The following is a 17329-nucleotide window of genomic DNA, read 5'->3' as shown; positions in this document are numbered from 1 at the left end:
TCCCTTGACCCCACCCTCAGGTCCCTTCCCACCGACCCGCCCACAGAGTGGCCCTTTTCTGGAATGACACCAGTCTCATTGGCCTTGGGACATCCGTATTTCAAAAAAATTAATCACCCATCGAGAAGCAAGGAAGGGAAATGCAACCCTGACCTTTTTCCTGCATCCAGAGTCAGCTTTCTGGTTCCACATCACCCGTGCAGGCAAGGATGTCCGCCCCCACCTGGGCCCTCTCCCTCTGCCACCCCACCGTGGGCCAGTTTACTGGCATGATGTTTGTCTCAGAGAGAAAATGGCAGTCCCTGCCTAATAGGCCTTCCTGAATCGCCTGAAGAACAAAATGTGATTTGTGTGGGTTGTTTGTTAGTTTAAGCTACAGATACAGTAATACAGTTTAAGCCTGGTTTGCCTGGGGCATTCCAGTATATACAGGTATCCCAGTGTGATTGTTATTAGTGCCTCCTTTCACTCACAAAAGTGCCCAGAAGACAAAGGAGGAGGTGGTTTCCCGCTGCAGAGTAATAGCATGTACCAGACACTGCTCTAAGTGCTTTGCGGGCACTCACTCAACTCTTCACAGCCTGCTCTATATGCAACACGGGTATTGTTCCCATGTTGTGGAGGGCAGGATTCCAGCCTGGAAATCTAGCTGTCGAATATGTACCTTTAGCAACCAGAAGCACCTTTCTTTGGTTGAAAGGAAAACAGCCCACCTTGAGCTGGTTTGAGATAAAAAATAAGAATTGGGGAATTTCACAGAACTCAGGAAAAAGAAGCAGAGGAGGGGACCCCACTGGTCTTAGAAAGCCAAGGATAGGGAACAGAAAAAGCCCCGGAGACGGGCGGTTTCCTCGCTCTGTTCCTCTCTCCTCTTTCTTCTCTCTGCAGTCAAGTTTCTTGTGTTTCCAGGCACAGGCAGAACATGACTGCCCTCAGGACTAGAGTCCACAGGTTCTACTCCAGCCAGGGAAAGTATGGATTCCCAGCACAACGGGGCATGCCCCCCTCAAAGTCCAAAGTCCCCAGGAAGGGGCTGGATAGCCACAGCTGGATCAGGATCAAGGGTCCAGCCCTATTTGGGGAACTGAAGCCATAAGGGGTGGGGGTCCCACTGGACTGACACTCAGAGACCACTTTTGTGGGTAAGGAGGCAGTTTGGGGGTTTATGCCAAAGAGGAGTGGCAGGGTTCAGTGAGAGGCCAGGGCCTCCTGGATGGTACGTGAGAGGTCAGAGGCGACCCAGCCCCATACCTTCCCCCCCATTTCTGGCTCTGTGCCAGACCCTTGGACCAGTGGGGGTCTCTCTCCCCTCAGAGCTTTTCCAGACTGTGCTACTGCAGAGCCAGAGTCAAGACCCTGGCTGTGCCACCCACTACATTGGCGAATTCGCTGCTGCTGAATCCATGATCAGGACTGAGAGGGAGAAAACAGGATTGGGATTTCTGGGGTTGGGCAATGACAGCTACTGCCTTCTTCGTGGTTGACCTCCCAGACCGGGCCATGTCTTGCTGCAACTGAATCCCTGGCTCCGGAAAATGGGCTTATGCCACCACCCTGCTGAGCAGCTACTGGGAGAAAGATCTGATGAGCAACCATAGGGCCATGCATGCAAGAGCCTCAGGAAACCTCTGCCACAGTGGGAAAGGCCCAAACTTCTCAAAGTTACATGGGATAAGACAGCGCTCATCGGAAAGGAGCGCACCTGGAAGGCTGACGTGCTTACTACTTGTCTCACCATCTCCATCTCTTCCACCACTTCCAAATCCAGACTCCGAATGTGGTCAATTACATGCAATGTCCCCAAAGGTACCCTGTCCTGCCCCCGGCCTCTGGGCCTTTGTATATTCTCCTTCTGCCCCAGATGCCCTCATCTACCCCTGCTCTTTGCCTGGCTCCTTCTCAGTCTTCAGAGCCCCACTTGGAGGCCACCTGCTCCAGGAGGCCTTCCCTGTCCCTGCCTGGCAATGCCCCTGACTTGGTTAGATGCCCCACAGGACCACACTGCTCCCTGACATCACATCTTTCACAGAGGGTGGGGACTGCCCGTCCTCTTATCTGTCTCCCCAGCGATGAGCCCTGGAGTGAGCAGCTGTATCTCTGGCACCTGGCACAGGGCATGGCATGAAGTGAAAGATTCCCGAATTTCTGTCGAATGACTGGATGGCAGGCTGCTGAACTGTCATGACCTCTACGGAAACTGATCTCACCAAACTTCTTTGGACAGATGCGGAGTCATCTCTGAAGACCCCAGGGGTGTGCCACTAAATGGGAGAAAGTTAGGCAGGTCTGGTGGGAAGGGTAGACCCCAGGAGAACAGCGGCTTCCTCAGAGGATTCACAAACACACCAAAGTCAGACTTTTGGCTTGTTTGAAACCAGTAACTGGAAGAAGACACTGCCGGACCTGAGGATTGCACAACTCCGGGAAAGTCACCTCATTCCACTGATAACAGAACCAAGCGTCAGCAGGCTTTCAACAGCCCGGAACTCAGCTAAAATCTGCAGACCTCAGAACCGCCAGCAGCACGAGGACAGAGTCGGGGAGGTGTAGCTGGACAACAGCTCATGAGGCAGAAGAGCTGTGTCAGAGGTGTCAGCTGAGCACAAACCCTGTCTGAGGCCGTGGTGACTGGCGACAGCCAGGCAGTGGAGGGCCTTGGAAGCTGAAGGGTGGTCTTGGCATGGACTCTGGTCCTTGGGGTGCAGGCTCTTGGGTCCCAGTTCTGCTCGGGGTGGTCCTGTGAAGCACTAGACTCCTAGCGGGTCATCTGGGAGGGTCTAGCAGAGCTGAACAGCCCAAGGGTCATCAGGGCTCAGAGAGTCTAAGGTTATGTCAACCTGGCCTGCCCAGAACTGCATCGGGCAGGGGCACTGCTCTCAGCCCTAGCAACACACACTGACATTTCGCTGCCAACACTGACACTTTGCTGCCAAAAGCCTTTAATACGCCCTGGTCCCAGGCTGTGTTCAGGAAAGCGGACACAGCAGTGCTTCCAGCTTCATGGTTCCCAGGCTCAGGTTCCTCCCAGCGGAGGTGGGAGGGCAGCCCTCACACCTGGCACCCCTGAGTGCCATACTCCTGGAGGAAGTCGTTGAGCTGGGCACAGGCTGCCCGCTGGCGGGTGCTCCGGCACAGGCGTTCAGAGGGCATCTCCTCGATCCAGCTATTCGAGTCCAGCAGGTACTGGGGGCTGCAGGGGGCAAAGGGGCAGTCAGCAGGGCTCGGGAGGATGGCAGGTGGAAACGGAGAGCATAGGCATCTGGCTTCTGAGGGGCAAGGCCTAGGTGACGAGGCATGGGGAGGGCAAGAGACTGAGAGGACCAGATGACTCACTGTCCCTCGAGGTCATAGGTGGCCCCATCCAGACCCATGATCAAATATTCTTTCCCAGGTTCCAAGCGAAGGCGGCAGGAGGCTCGAACCAGGAAGTTGCGCATCTGATTAGCAGTGGCCTTGACATCCTTGGCTGCGGGGATGACGTGCGCAAAAGTGGTCAGAGGGGAAGAGAAGGTGCAGGGTGAGCCCAGGCTGGAGACTCTGTGTAGATCCTCTCATTCCACCTTTGCCACCCCCATGGAGAGGTGCCACTGCCTCCCTATTTATGGCCAAGCCCAAGGCTTCTGACAGCCCAAGGGGATTTTCACACTTCCAGATGGTCAGGTCCTCGGCCACACCTCAGCCTCCCTGTCTCCCCCCAGCCCTGCCCGCCTCTCCGGTTCGCTTCATACTGAAGTGCAGGACTTGGGTGATCTTGGTCTCAAAGAGGCGGAAAGCAGCTCTGCTGTCTTCTCGGAGAACCTTAACCTGGAAGCCTAAGAGGGGGTGAGGAGAAGGGGGAAAGGTGAGTTACTTTGAGGCTGAGAGGGTAGGAAGTTGGTGTCAGAGCAAACAGGCTGCGTGCATGACCTGTAAGAGGAGCAGGCTACACCCAGAGAGACCAAAACAGCCGGTCCCCGAGGGAGGGTCAGGCCAGGGCCTCGGTGGGAAGACTGACCGTACTCCACACGGGGGTAGTAGCAGGCAAACTTCATCCTGTAGCCATCCTCGTCCTGCAGACCCCGCTCCAGGGCGCGACGCTGGCGAGGGCACTTCCCTGAAGTTGGGGAACCCATCAGACAGTGTGGGGGGGCCCCGGCCATCCCGCCTCCACTGCCCCGCCCCAGGCCCTCAGTCTCACCCTCAGCACACTGGCAGACTTCAGCAGAACACAAGGTGGCCAAGAGTCTGCTCTTACTTGGTGCCCCGTAAAACACAGAACATCTGCGCTCTGGAGAACAGAGAGGAGTTAGGGCACAGGCCCCTCCATTCTGCCTCCTCAGTCCCAGGGAGCCCCAGGGCTCTCTGCCCCCTCACTACCCCGGTGTCCACCGTCCCATAGGAGGGCACCTATGCCAAAGTTCTCCTGAATTTCAGGGTGTCCTGCAGTGCTCACCGGGGTTGTAGTAGTCGTACAGGGTTGCGCTGGCCGGCTGCACCAGCCCCACCGGCACTTCCTGCACAGCCTCAAAGCCCACGCACTCCCGGGAGGTGGGGACCTGGCCAAGTGTGGGGAGGAGAGATGAGGGACCCACTCCCTGGGCCCTGCAGCCCCCTGTACTGGGTTTCCTTGGCCTGTTTTTGTTTGCTTCCTATTGGCCTTCTCTCCAGTGTCCTTCACATTCTGTTACCTTCCTACTCAGAGAACTCTCAAAGCTGCTCCGCAAGGTCTCTGGTGACTTCACTTCCCAGAGGGTGACCTTGCCCCAGTCTTCACTGCTCCAGGCCCTCAGCAGAGTCTTGCATCATGGACGTGTTCTCTGTGAAACTGTCCCTAAGCTAAGGGTGAGCTTCTGGACCACCCTTGGTTCTGACCTGGTCATTTCTTACGTTCCCTCCTTCTGAACTTCCTTCCTCAGAGCTCCCCTGTGGGGGTCTCAACCACTCCCTGGCTTCCACCAAACCAGTCCAGGCTGATGATTCCCAAACTGAACTTGCAGCTCCATCCTTGCATTAGGATTGTGGCAGGACCTGTAAGTTCTCCAAGGCACTCTGCCTGACCCCAAACCCACTCGCCCTCCTCGCGGCCTCATCATTGTCATGGATACAACTGGGTCCTCCTTTATTTGCCACAACCTAACTGCAGGTTCTGTCATCCTGCCTGACCCCCTGACTCAGGTCCCAGGCCTGACCCCTCCTCATGCCCACGCGGGCCCAGTCCACACGGTGCCGTGCCAGTATCCCTCCTGAGCTAGGCTGCTGCACCGTCAGCTCCTTATCCGGGAATCTTGCTGGCTCTGTGTTTTCTATTGTGTTCAACCCAGATGTGTCAGCCAGGCTTCCCCAGCTGATGGGGGCTGGCCCCTCTGCACACACTGGGTAGGGGTCTCCCTGACCTACAAACAGCTGGCTAATGACAGCCACCACACCTTTCTCACATTTTCTCCCAGAGGTTACAGTAAATGTTCCAAAACTTTTTTTGAAGGCCGGGCATGGTGGCTCTGGCCTGTAAATCCGGTACTTTGAAAGGCCTAGGCCAGAGGATCGCTTGAGGCCGGGAGTTCAAGACCAGCCTGGGCAACAGAGCGAGACCCTGTCTTTACTAAATAAACAAATAAAAATGTTTTGAGGGCCGTAAGAGGGTTGATAACTATTTTAGCCAAATAAGGTCGTGAAAAGACAAATACAACTATCATCTATGGCCACCATCACTTTGTAAAGGAAAATACGCTTTAATATTAAAAAAAAGATAGGAAGTTCAACAAAAAAACAAAGGCAGCCTCTCAAGCTGAATAAAACCAGCATTAGGAAAGACTCCCTCTCAAGCCCTGAGGGTCCCCGCTGACTGGCATCGGTCCCTACCGCCTGCAGGTCTGCCCCTTACTCTGCTGTGTCTCACGGGCTCACATTCTTGTCCTTCTCTCTGATGACATCACAAATTCTCAAGAGCACCAGCCGCTGACACAGCTGACTCCTGAGAAACCTCCTAACGCATACTCAGTAAACCCGGTGCCATCGAGTCCCTTCCTGCCTCATCTCTCCCCACTCACCGAGTCAAAATACAGCAGGACGTGGGGCCCCTCGGTCTCAAAGTGACTCACGTAACGGTCAGAGAGGGAGGTCAGCTGTGGAAAAGGGGAGTTGGTCACAGGCCCTGCACATGACAGGGCTCAGTACCTGGGACAGAGGGGGTTGCCCTGGGTGGCTGACCACACCTTCTCCAGGTCAGCACGCAGGGCGTGGAATCCACTCAGGAGGGTGACGTCCGCGATGGCCATGCCAGACAGCCCCACCTTGCCGTTCCGCCTGTGGAGACGTGTGAGCTGTCGTCCAGGTTCTGCCTGCGCGGGCTCCAGAAGCCCAGCCCCAGCCTGGGTCCTGCCCTCCCTCCCCTGGCCCAGGGCAGCTCCCGGCGCCCACCAGATGCACACGGTGTAGTGCACCCTGGACTCCTGCTCCTCCACCACCTTGGGCGCCTCCCTCCTGCGGCGGTTCCTCCGACCCTCAAACAGCTGCAGGGGTGTCACGGGCTGCAGAGGGGCATCTGGGTCATCCTTGGCTGGAAGCTCATCGTACTCATAGTCCTCATAGTCCTCGTTTGCTTCCACTGCACAGGGAAGCATTGTGAGGAGGGCTGGGATGGCCACCCGGCTCCCTGCGCCAGCCCCTGCCTGGCCCCAAGGCCTCCCAACCCCCACACTCACTCGTGTACTCGACGTGGCCTTTGACTGTCACTTCTATCTGTAGGTCCTGGCAGGTCGTGTTCTTCATGTCCAGGACATTGTAGGTACGAAGGACCTGGCTCAGCAAGGGGCAGGGAGAGGACGTGGGACATGTGAGGCCACAGACCTCTCTGGTGCCATACCTAAGGGCATCTCCCCGGGCTACGGGATTTGAGGCCTTCAGCCCCTTTTCCTCCCCGTCACTGCACAGTCCACACACACGAGTGGCACCACATTCGCCACAGGTGTCAGGCGAGACAGAGAGGTAAAGAAGCAGGGGCCTGCCCCCAGAGGCCAACACTCTAGACTGTGCTGGGAAGAGGCTGGACTGAAAAGCTCAGGAAAGGCTTCTGGCCAACGCTTGAAGGAGAAGAAACAGCTTGTCCTGTGGGCCAAGAAGCAGGGAAGGACAGGAAAGGCAAGGGGATCTGTGTAGACAAGGAGAGCTGTCTGGCCGGAGAGGTGGGCAGAGGCCCAGCCATCTGAGCCGTGGGCAGCGGGGAGTGACTTTTCCCCAAGGCTGATCTGGCTGGGGCTTTTGGAAGGTCAGTGTCACTGCCGTGTGGACAGTGGATCAGACAGGGGAGACAGGAGGTAGAGAGAAGTTCCAGGTAGGGAGAAGGCCGTCTCAGCACAGAATCTAGGATGCAGCACCAAGGGCCACAGGCAGCAGGGGAGCAGAGGAGGAGTCACTAGGGACATAAGGACAGGCTTGGGAGAGGGGCCACTAACACGGCCTCTAGAGTAGTGGCTGGGCTCCTGGCTGGGAGGGGCTCCCACCAGCCAGACAAGAGACACAGAATGAAGAAGGGCTTTGGGACATGCCTCGTCTGAGGTGCTGTGGGAGTGGGACAAGTGGGGCCCATGGTTCAGGGAAGAGGCCTGGGCTGAGGAGTGGGATTCGGAGCCACCAGCACTGAGGCGGGTAAAGGAAACAACAGGTACCCAGAGATGGGGAGAGCAAGCAGGGGGAAAAACACCCAGGACGGAAGCACGGGACACCAACCCTGAGGTGTCTGCCTCCTTCCCCGGACCATGCGCCTCTGCCCACAGGCCTCTCACTCCACACCCTCTCCTCCACCAGTGCCTGGCCCCGCCCCTTCCCTGGCCCTCACCTTCAGGGTTCCTTTGCTGTTTCCTCCCACCTTCACATTGATCTTGCTGCCCAAGGAAAACTTTCAGCAACAGAAAAGGGAAGGCGATGTTAGAAGGGCACAAGCAAACCTGTTTTTGAGGCTCCAATAAACTTATCTCCTTCCTCAAAACAGCCCCACCTCCTCTCCCCACCTCACATTTCCACAAGGTTTATACCAGCACGTGAATTATCTCACTTCAGCCTTCTAACGACCCTGTAGGGTGAACTCTGTGTATGTTACTCTACAAGTGAGAAAACTGAAGCTCAGAGCTCCAGGTCACACAGCCAGGAAGTCAGCCTTCCCCCGAAGACCCCAGGAAGAAGTGCTGCGGGGATGCCACGGGTGGGAGGGTGGGGACGGCTTCTGGCCTGGCCACGAGGCCCAGGTGTCCTGGCTACCCAGGCGAGGGAGTGGTTCACCAGGGAGTGGTTCACCTGCAGCTCCTCCTCCAGGCCGCGAATCTGGCGGTTGTTCAGCTGCAGCGCGTGGGACTTGAACCCATTCCGGCCTGTGGAGCTGAGAGTCACATTGAGACCCCTCTCCTCAGTGGTGTGGGAGGCAATCCAGTAGGCAGACAGGGCATCCAGGGCAATCACCGTGTCCTAGGGAGGTTGAGCCAGGACTCAAGCAAGCCCTTGGTCTGAGGACTACCCACCCCCAGAGCCTGGGGACGGCCCCTACTTGGGTACTGCGGAATCCCCCTTGGAAGCTGCCCTGACGGGTGAGCCAGGCCGCAGCCTGGTCTGCCATCTCTGCTTTGCCCTCGTGAAGCAGGAGGTGCAGCAGGGCGTAGGCTGTGGTTTCAATCCACAGGGCTGGGGCCTGGGGCATGGGGTCGGATGGGTTGCGAGGAGCCGGGGTGGGCGACACGGCATTGATCTGAGAACCAGTGACTGAGCCCCAGTACAGGTTATCTGGAAGTGAAGGGAGACCACGAGTAAACAGGAAGGCAGGGAGAAGAGCCTGGTCCCCTGGCCCTTAGCCACCCCCTGCTGGGCTCTCCTGAGTCTCCCCCAACCCACCCCTGCTTATAACTTCATTCCTCCTCTGAGTCTTCATCCAGCCCCTCCCTCTGGGCACACTCAGGGATCCTAAGGTCCCCTGGGCCTCAGGCTCACTGCCAGAGCCCCTCACCCCTCACCTCCAGTCTCCTGGGCCATTGCCATGAGGTTGTTGTGGGCAACACCCCGCAGGTCCGCAGGGGCCTTGGTCAGTGTCAGGGCATAGGCCGTGATGGCGGCTGCGTGGGCACCCAGGTGCCCAGCACTTGCTTTCTCCCCCAAAAATGAGTTTGCCTTTGAGATGGAGGCTTCCTGGAAGAAAATGGGAGGAGGGTCTGGGGCCTGGACCCCTGGGTTCCTGAGGAAAAAGGGAGAGAGCTGGGGGCCAGCAGAGGGCAGAAACGCCACTGAACTTACCACTCTCTGCTTCAATGGCTCTGCACCCTCATCCTGGAAGACGGCCAGCCCATGATGAAGGGCGATGGTCACAAAGGCTGTGAGTGCCACAGTCTCATCATTGCCCACCAAACCCCCCTAGTAAGGGGAGAAAAGAAGATGTCAAACAGGAGGGGGAAGGGGCAAAGAGAGTCCTCCGACAGGCGCTTCTCGGGCCAGCCCCAGCATGCCCGCACCTGCATGCTCCTGTCTAACACTGGACAGAGGTCCTGGAACGAGCCGTCAGCCTGCTGCTGGGACAGAAGCCAGTTAGATGTCTCCTGCAGTTTCTCAGGTGAGCCTCCTACCTGCTCCTGGGCCAAACTCAGGACCTTCAACACAAAGGCTGTGAGCCTGGAGGGGAGGAAAGGAGGGTTGGGGATAAGGATTTGCTTCTCATTATGCCCACGCCCCCAGGTGCCTGGTTATCCACCCTCCCATCGTACCAGCTCTGTCCCACCCCTGCCCCAGCCCTGACCCCCTCAGAACCCTGGAACCACTCTCCCAAGCTCACCAGGTGCTGCTGTCCCGTGACAACCAAGCCGCATAGGAACCATCCGCCTTCCGAAATTGCTGGATCCGCATGTAGCCTTGGAGAGGAGAGGTGGCCGCTCAGGTGACACTCACCCTTCTGCTGTTTGAGCCCAAGGCCATGCTCCCCATCCCCATCAGGGGCCCCCTTTCTTTCCCTCTGTAGCCTCCTGGGCTGTGCATCTTCCAGTAACTGTCCTTTCCTGGACCCCCTCCTGCTTGCCCTTGCACCCAGAACCTTTCTGGATCAGATCCACGGCGTGGTCCTTGGTCTCGGGAGGCAGTGTGCTCCACTGCTCTGTCTTGTCCAGGTAGCGGGAAGCAGCCAGTGTCGGAGCCAAGTAGATCATGGTTTGCTCCCCACAGCCTCGAGGAAGCCTCAAGAGGGAGGCCACGCCTCCTGGTGACAAGGCCCCCTCAGAGCCTAAAGTGTCCAATGGATCTGAGGCTACATGGGAGGGAGAGGGTGGAGGTCTGAGGACTCTGCGTCAGAGGCTCACGGGGAGTGGGATCAAGCAGGGATCCACAGGTCCCACATGAATCCGAAGGTGGCCACTGGGAAGGGACTAAAGGGCACTCCCACCTGTAACCCTGACGTAGCTGTTAAAGTCCCCATCAGGGATCATATTGGGATCAGAGTTGCCAGGTATTTCCAAGGTCCGGCCTCGGTGGTCTAGGGAAATGGGGGAAGTTGGCAGCCTGTCCTGCTGTCCACATCCCCCACCACCTGTACCCACTTAGGAAACCAATGGCTGGAGGTAGAGGGTCACTCACCCAAGGGGTTGAGTTCATAGACCAGCTCCTCTGTATGGATGGCCCCTTCCTTCTGTCTCAGGGAAAACATGGCTGTGAGGTCACACAGGACTACAGCCTGCCCTGCCAGCACAGACTCCCCCGGGACTTTGAATTTCAACTCCAGGGACAGAGTTGGATCAGAATTGTAGAAGATGGGAACAGACCAAGGCATTGGTTCGGGTGTTGGGCCCCTGGCCTGGCCAGCAGAGAGAGTGCTGAGGGTGGAGGACAAAGCTGGGGGCCCGGGGACTTATATTCAGGGGTGCTCCATTCACCTCAATCTGCAGAACCTTGGACACCGCATCTCCCACAGGGAATTCGAAGGACCCTCGAGCCACCACCTTCAGAGACACAGCGGCGGCTGCCGTGGGCACCACAGAGAAGGCAACAGGCCGGGCAGAGCCCGCAGGCACCAGCACCTGCTGGGCCAGCCCTCCGCCCCCAGCCAGGCACAGCCCCTCCACTGGGGACACGTGGACGCTCACCTGAGGGCAGGAAAACGAGGATGGCCAGAGTCCTGGCCCGGTTAGCCTCCCCACCCCTCACTGGGCCCTGGCTCCCCCAACTCCTGTATGCTCAGGCTCCCATGGGGCCTCACAGTCAGGTTTTTATCCAGGTAGTTATAGAGGACAGGCCGTAGCTCCAGCTGCTCAAAGCGGCGGACAGACATGGGCAGGCGGAGGTGCAGGTGGAACTCGCGGAACACCCGGAGCTGGACTGGGGTGGCCACACATAGGCCTGAGGGAAGGGAAGCGTGGGCGCAGGGGCAGAGATCAGAGGGGCCATCAAAGCTTCAGGGCCACAGGAGGGAGGGGTGGGGGTGACCCAGCTCTGTCTCAGTCTGCCTCTGCCCTCTGGCCCACGCCAGCTGCACGCTGGCACAGACCTCCCCAGATCACTGGACCCTCTTCCTACACTAAGAGCAAAGGGAACAGGGAGCTGGGGTACAGGGAAATGGAAGTGGGGTCACCTGAGGCCCAGACAGGGTGACATCACCTTTGGTTTTGGACAGGCTCAGGCCATGGATCTCCCACGTGGTCAGGGAGTCGGGGAGCCACAGTGTCAATCTGTGTAGGGAAAGGCAGAGAAGGCCCATCATACCCCGGCTGGCCCCGAGACACAGCACAGAGAAAAGGCCGGGCCGGCACACACTCTCACATTTGAAAGCGGTCCACTGTTTCCACTCTCCAGAGCCAGTTCTCCGGGAAGAAGCTGCGCACGGGAATGTCATCCTCATCAATCAGGTCCTCCTCCTGCAGGATCTCCAGGGCTGGGGGACCACGGTGGACGGGAGTGAGGAGGGGACCGTTCTGCCTTTCCAAGCGCCGCCACCTGTGCCCTAGCCCTACCCAGCCCCTCACCTCGTTGGAGGCCCGCCTGGCCCTTGTCCCTGCTCTTCTTGCGCAGACTCTCAGCAAATTGGCAGCAGGACAGGAAGGGCTCCCGGCAGTCCGGCTGCTGCACGCGGGCTGCCCGCTGCTCGCAGGAACGCATCATGGGCAGACGTGTCACCCCATCCTGGCAGCAGCGCTTGGCTGTTGGGGAAGCATACTGACCCACTGCAGGGCCAGGTGGGGGTGAGCATGAGAGGACAAAAAGGACATACACCTCAGCCCCCGCCCCGACCCCTTGAGACCAGCAACATAAGAGAGGCTGCTGGAGAGAGCTGCCCACCTTCCACTTGTAATCCCGGAATTCGGATCTCTGGCCCCAAATACCACACATGGGTTCAGCAAGGAGCCGAGGGGCAGAGAGGCAGACCCCCAACCCGGATCCCAGGTGGAGAGCCCAAGCTACTGCCTAGGCACCCGCAACTCACATTTCTCATTAATCGCCTTTTGGAAGTTCACGTTTCTCTTTTTCCGGGTTGTCTTCTCCTTGGGACAGCTTAGTCCTGGTAGAGAGAAAGGCTGCAGTCCAGCCGTCAGGCACTCGGCCTCCTCCCCTCCTCCCCTTCCCCTGCCCAGCCCTTCCTGCCTGGACTCTTCCTACCTGGTCCCCTCAGCCCCTTCCTCCTTCCTTATCTTCCCGCCACCCACTCCCCTTCCTTCTCTGTTCTCACTCTTTCTGGATAAGGTCCACTGGTCTCCATCAGAAAAGGCCAGGCCCGCTGCCTGGAACACCTGAAGGGCACTGTCCCCACCCCCAGGACCACAGCCGAGGTCATAGCTGTTCATAGCTTCAAAGACCTGCAAGAAAGGCAGGAATGCTAGGAGCCAAGTGTGGCTGAGGGGCAGGACTGAGCACTCGGCACAGGTGAGAGGGCAGCGCATGGGGGGATAGGAAAGGATACAGAGCCAGGAGATGGAGACCACAGGGCCAAGTGGGGAAGAGACTGTGGGGAGCCTCCGTGGGATCCAGGGGCTGCGCCCAGGGCTCAGGGAAGCAGGGGGATGAGCCATGGAGGGGTGAGAGAGCTGTGGAGAGGGTCTGGACAAACCTTGCCCATGTTGAGGGGCTTGTGGGACTTGCTGCCTGCAGCATACAGAGCTGTGTCCAAGGCTCCCAGCGCCACCAGGGCTAGGGAGTCGGTTTCTAAGTGGAGCTTCACGGACTCCCCGTTCCGGTACTGCTTGGCACCGTCCACGCTGAGCTCCAGCTGGCAGGGGCGGGAGGTGGGGGCGGTCAGAGTGGGAGAGCTTCCTTCAGTCCCCGTATCCTCACTGCCCCCAAGCTAAATCCATGCCCTGTTGGCAATCACCCTGTCCTCAACCCCCTCAGCACAAGTGCCATCTCTCCTGACCCCGGTCACCTTGCCCTCGCAGGCCCCAGCCTGGACATCCACTCGCAGGGAGTTGGCCACTGGGTGGTCTCCATGGTAGTAGAAGGCCACAAAGTAGAAGGAGGGTGCCAGGTGATGGTCCACAAACACCGAGACCGAGGTCAGGGTCCTCTTGGGCTCTCGATTCATGAACACGATCTGCCCTCGGGATAGGATCTGGGCCAAGAATGGGAGGGACAAGAGTGGTTGCCTCTTCATGGGACAGCCTCAGCCTTGAACCCCCCCAGCCCCACCCAGAGGGCTCTTCCCTGCACCCCAGCCCTCCTTGACTCCCCAGCTCATGCACACCATGTAGTAGTAATGAGAAAAGGTGGCCCCACTGCCCACGGCTCGCAAGTTCAGGTTCAGAGTGTCCCCAACACGAGGAGGTCGAGAATCCGGCCGCTCAATAGACAGAAACCCGGGGCCTCCTGAAGGTGGGGCTGCCACAGTGAGCCTGGCTATTGCTGGATGGGGGGAGCCTGCAGATACCTGGAGAGGGGGTCAGGTGCGAATAGGGTAGTAGCTCAGAGCCAGGTACCCCACCTTCCCCCCAAGTCAGGCCATGGATCCTTGGGACCCCAGCTCACCCTCCTCCCCTTCCCCCACCATCTCCCAGGGGTCCGAGGAGTCCTACTGAGAGCTGCAGCTCTGAGACGGTCTGAGGCATAATGATGGAAATGCTGACTTGGCCGCTCCCATCTGTGTTTTGCTGAATGTCCTGGACTTCAGGAACAGATCCAGGAGAAGACACCGTGGCAGAAACTTTGACAGGAATGCCAGAAGCTGGGGAGCCTGACATCTCACGGACCAAGGCCTAGGCAGGTAAAGGAGGGCAGGCAAAAGAGAGTGGTCAGACCCTGAGCCCTCCTAACTACCACATCCTCCCTACTCATCCTTCCCCTCTGGAAGAAACCTGCAGCAGGAAGGGGGCCCCAGGCACAAGGTGTCGCTTGGTCTTGCTAAGATCCAAGGAGAAGGGAGATGACACAAAATACCAGGATGTGAGCTCTGCCTCCTCCATCTCCCCACCTGCAAAACAAAGGACAGAGAGAGGTGGGGGACAGAGTCCAAGAAGAGAGAGACAGGAGGACAAGTGGGGAGTGGCTTGAGTGGTTCCCTCCCACAAGACAGTGAGCTCCCAGGGCGCAGGCTGCTGTATTCCTGTCTGTGCATGCTGAGGCCCAGCACAGGGCATTGAACAACACATGTCCACTGGAGGAGTGAATGAATGAGCAGAACGAGCAAAGAAATAAATAAACTCAGCCAGGGAAAAGGGCCGAGTCACGGAGACAGAGTTGGAGAGAAACCAGGTCTCCTGGGTGTTTCCTGGTTTTGAGTCTGAGATGAGATGTGAGAAGTGGGGTGGTGTTGGTGCTGGAGGACAGAGGGTTAGCTCAGAGGTCAGAGGCAAGGGTCTGGGGTTACAATAAGGGAAAGTCACCCACCTGGAGACTCAATGATGGCTGCAGCAACGTAGAGGCGCAGCCCCTGGAGGTCAGTAATGCCCATATTCAGCTTCTCCAGGGCGTCCTGGAACTCTGCCTTTGAGAGGGAAATGTGGCTCTGTCCATTCACCAGCTGGGGCATAGAAAGAAACAGGACATAGGGTGAGACTGAGTCTCCCACCTCACCTCCCTTGCCCCTTCCCCTCCCCAGCCCCTATTCTCCTTCCTACCTTGGTCTGACTCTCCAGCCCCCGAAAGAAAGTCTTCTTACCATCCTCATCTAGGAGCCCAAAGCGCACATATGCCACCCCCTGCACTGGCTTCCCATAGATGTACCTGTCGTGGCAGAGAGAAGAGGGTGGGCCAAGGGCTGGGGGGAATAATGGCCCGAGGGCAGGGAAGCAGGAGCCCATTCATACTGAGTAGGGAGCAGGACCCGGTGCTGGTGGGCAGAGGTGGGGAGGGAGGTATTACCTGGCCTGGATGTCTAACTGCATTTCATCAAGATGGCCTGGCACCGTCAGGATGTAGGGCTTTCCAGGGGTGATCTTCACCTCAAAGTTGGGAAGGACTGACCCAGGGTGAAGGGATAGGCAGGTCAGACTCCAGCTCAAAGACTCCCCTCTGCTCAGGGCTGTGGCACCCATATCTCCCTGCCCTGAGCTGCTCCCACTACCTCTCCTTCCACCCTTATTTCCTTCAGGAAAGCAGCTGCCTGTCCCTCCAGTTTCCAGCTCTCACCATATTTCTTCACCTCAAACTGGGTGCTGCTGTTGGATTCCAGGCCATCTGAGAATCGGGCTGAGATCTTCCAGGTCCCTGGCCTGAGAATGGACAAGGAAGGGGCTCAGCCCATCTGTACAGTGGGGCACGGAGAGCCAGCAGCCTGCTTCCCTGGGAAGAGGACTGTGGGGGTTAACCAGAGGCTCAGGAGGCTGAGGGTCAGGGCATCTGGGGACGTGCCTCTGTGTGGGAGGTGGAGAGCCTAACAGGAATTGGAGTGGTGTAGCTTGGGGGCAGCCCCCACATTGGGAGCGCTCACTCTGAGATGTCTGGGATCACAAAGTCATCCTGGAAGATGGACGAGGGCATGTACACCTCCTTCTTCCGCACGCGGAGGCCGTGAGAGTTCTGCAAGGGGAGAAGTGCTCACAGGCAGGAGGTCACATCAGTGGCCAGGATCAGGAAGGCCAGAGGTCGGGGACTCACCTCCACCGTGACTGTGATGGTGTCAGTGCTCGGGCGCATCTTCTGATCCAGAGCAAAGACCCGGTACCGAACTGGGAGTGGAGGAGGAGAGAGGTGAGCAGGGGTCCATGTGCAAGGGGAGGGTGGGTCAAACTCCATAGAGGGAGCAGGGGACAAATGTTTCCTAAGCACCCCTTCCGTGTGGCACTTTCTTTCAGGTTATCTCACTTAGGGGGCACCAAACTCATCCTGAGAGGGCTCGGAGGGGGTTAAAGGTTGAGGCCCTGGGGCTGAGACTCACCCCGCTGGCCAGGGTTGTAAATGGGCTGGTCCGTCTGCAAAAAGAGGTGCCCCCGGCGAGAGGAGAAGAGCAGGTTGATACCCTGGATGTTTGTCGTTCTGGACAGAGAGTCCTTTAGCCATGGCGAATGGGCCACCAGCTGGACCTCAGGGCCTCTGAGGAGTTGATGGAGGCCACACCTCTTCGCATCTTTCAAGGGCACCTGTCAGGAGAGGGAGAGGGAGCGGGTCACAGAGCAAGAGACAGCTGACCAAAAAGGACAGAGACCAAGGGAGAAACGTGGAAGGAGAATGCCAGGGTGGGAAGACAGGAGGGGAGGAGGCCAGTGGGAAGATGATGACACTTACAAGACAGATGGGAACAGGGCAGGAGGCCCCCACAAGCAGCAGGAGGGCATGGGGTCTGGTTACCTGGAGACTGAGGAGTGCGAAGTCTCTTTCTGAGCTAAGGGTGAAGTCCACCTTTGGGGAGCAGGGGACGTTATTATGAGATGGGTTTCTCAGGAACACTGATCCTTTCACTACCTGTCCTCGGGGCACATCCTGGAGCTGCACCCCCACCGATAGGGGGACCCCCAGATGAACCACAGAAGGAGAGAATAAGAGCAACCTGGGGAGAACAGACAGGATCAGCAGTCAGACTTCGCTCTGACACCTCCACCCCTGCTCTCCCTCACTCCCGAATCGGGTCCCGATGCCAGCCCTGTCCCAATCCAAGCACCCAGCATCCCGCCTCCAGGACCTGGGCTTCTGCAGAGATAAGGTGAAGAAGCTGGATGCCCAGATCAGCCCCCAGAGCAGCCTCATGGCTGGAGGATCCAAGAGAGGTTAGATCCGTCTGTCTGTCTGCTACCTTCTGGCCAAGCTAGGGCTCGGGGCAGAGTTGACTCTGGACCTTGCTCCTCCCCCAGCCCAGCTAAGCTGGGAAACCACATGACAGCCAAGAAGTGCAACTGGCCTCGGGCCCAGCGTTGTGGGGGCGCCCCGGACACCTGGGTGTCCATGGGAAACTCTGAATCTTGGCCCAGAAATAACC

At 58.1% G+C, this 17329-nt stretch overlaps 1 protein-coding gene across 1 annotated transcript; it reads right to left on the bottom strand.

The window, feature by feature from the left end:
• Positions 1–2916: 2916 nt before the first annotated feature.
• Positions 2917–17127, bottom strand: C4A (complement C4A (Chido/Rodgers blood group)). Its single transcript, NM_001320161.1, has 41 exons — positions 17036–17127; positions 16705–16903; positions 16295–16496; positions 16015–16085; positions 15848–15936; positions 15547–15629; positions 15280–15376; positions 15036–15141; positions 14806–14938; positions 14274–14389; positions 13995–14174; positions 13667–13849; positions 13349–13534; positions 13037–13195; positions 12659–12785; positions 12416–12490; positions 11958–12155; positions 11755–11866; positions 11593–11663; positions 11195–11334; positions 10872–11081; positions 10576–10627; positions 10385–10474; positions 10040–10249; positions 9785–9860; positions 9468–9624; positions 9253–9369; positions 8976–9147; positions 8516–8748; positions 8269–8436; positions 7814–7873; positions 6681–6774; positions 6397–6583; positions 6192–6282; positions 6027–6101; positions 4433–4535; positions 4178–4267; positions 3995–4093; positions 3729–3812; positions 3334–3466; positions 2917–3190 (listed from the first exon to the last, which is right to left on the bottom strand). Exons 1-41 carry the CDS (start codon positions 17098–17100, stop codon positions 3049–3051), a joined length of 5235 nt encoding a protein of 1744 aa, NP_001307090.1. The 5' UTR covers positions 17101–17127; the 3' UTR covers positions 2917–3048.
• Between the last annotated feature and the right edge of the window lie 202 nt (positions 17128–17329).

The sequence above is a fragment of the Pan troglodytes genome, chromosome 5 (assembly GCF_028858775.2).
Source record: "Pan troglodytes isolate AG18354 chromosome 5, NHGRI_mPanTro3-v2.0_pri, whole genome shotgun sequence".
Lineage (NCBI taxonomy): Eukaryota > Metazoa > Chordata > Mammalia > Primates > Hominidae > Pan > Pan troglodytes.
This window is presented reverse-complemented; position numbering and strand designations above follow the sequence as displayed.

Excerpts from the sequence above, each read along its gene's own strand:
- C4A (NM_001320161.1), bottom strand. The coding sequence starts at position 17,100 with ATGAGGCTGCTCTGGGGGCTGATCTGGGCATCCAGCTTCTTCACCTTA. Across the intron at positions 13,196-13,348 it reads CTGGGGCCTGCGAGGGCAAG|CTGGAGCTCAGCGTGGACGG; the intron begins GTGACCGGGGTC and ends CGCCCCTGCCAG. Across the intron at positions 6,775-7,813 it reads ACAGCAAAGGAACCCTGAAG|GTCCTTCGTACCTACAATGT; the intron begins GTGAGGGCCAGG and ends TTGCTGAGCCAG.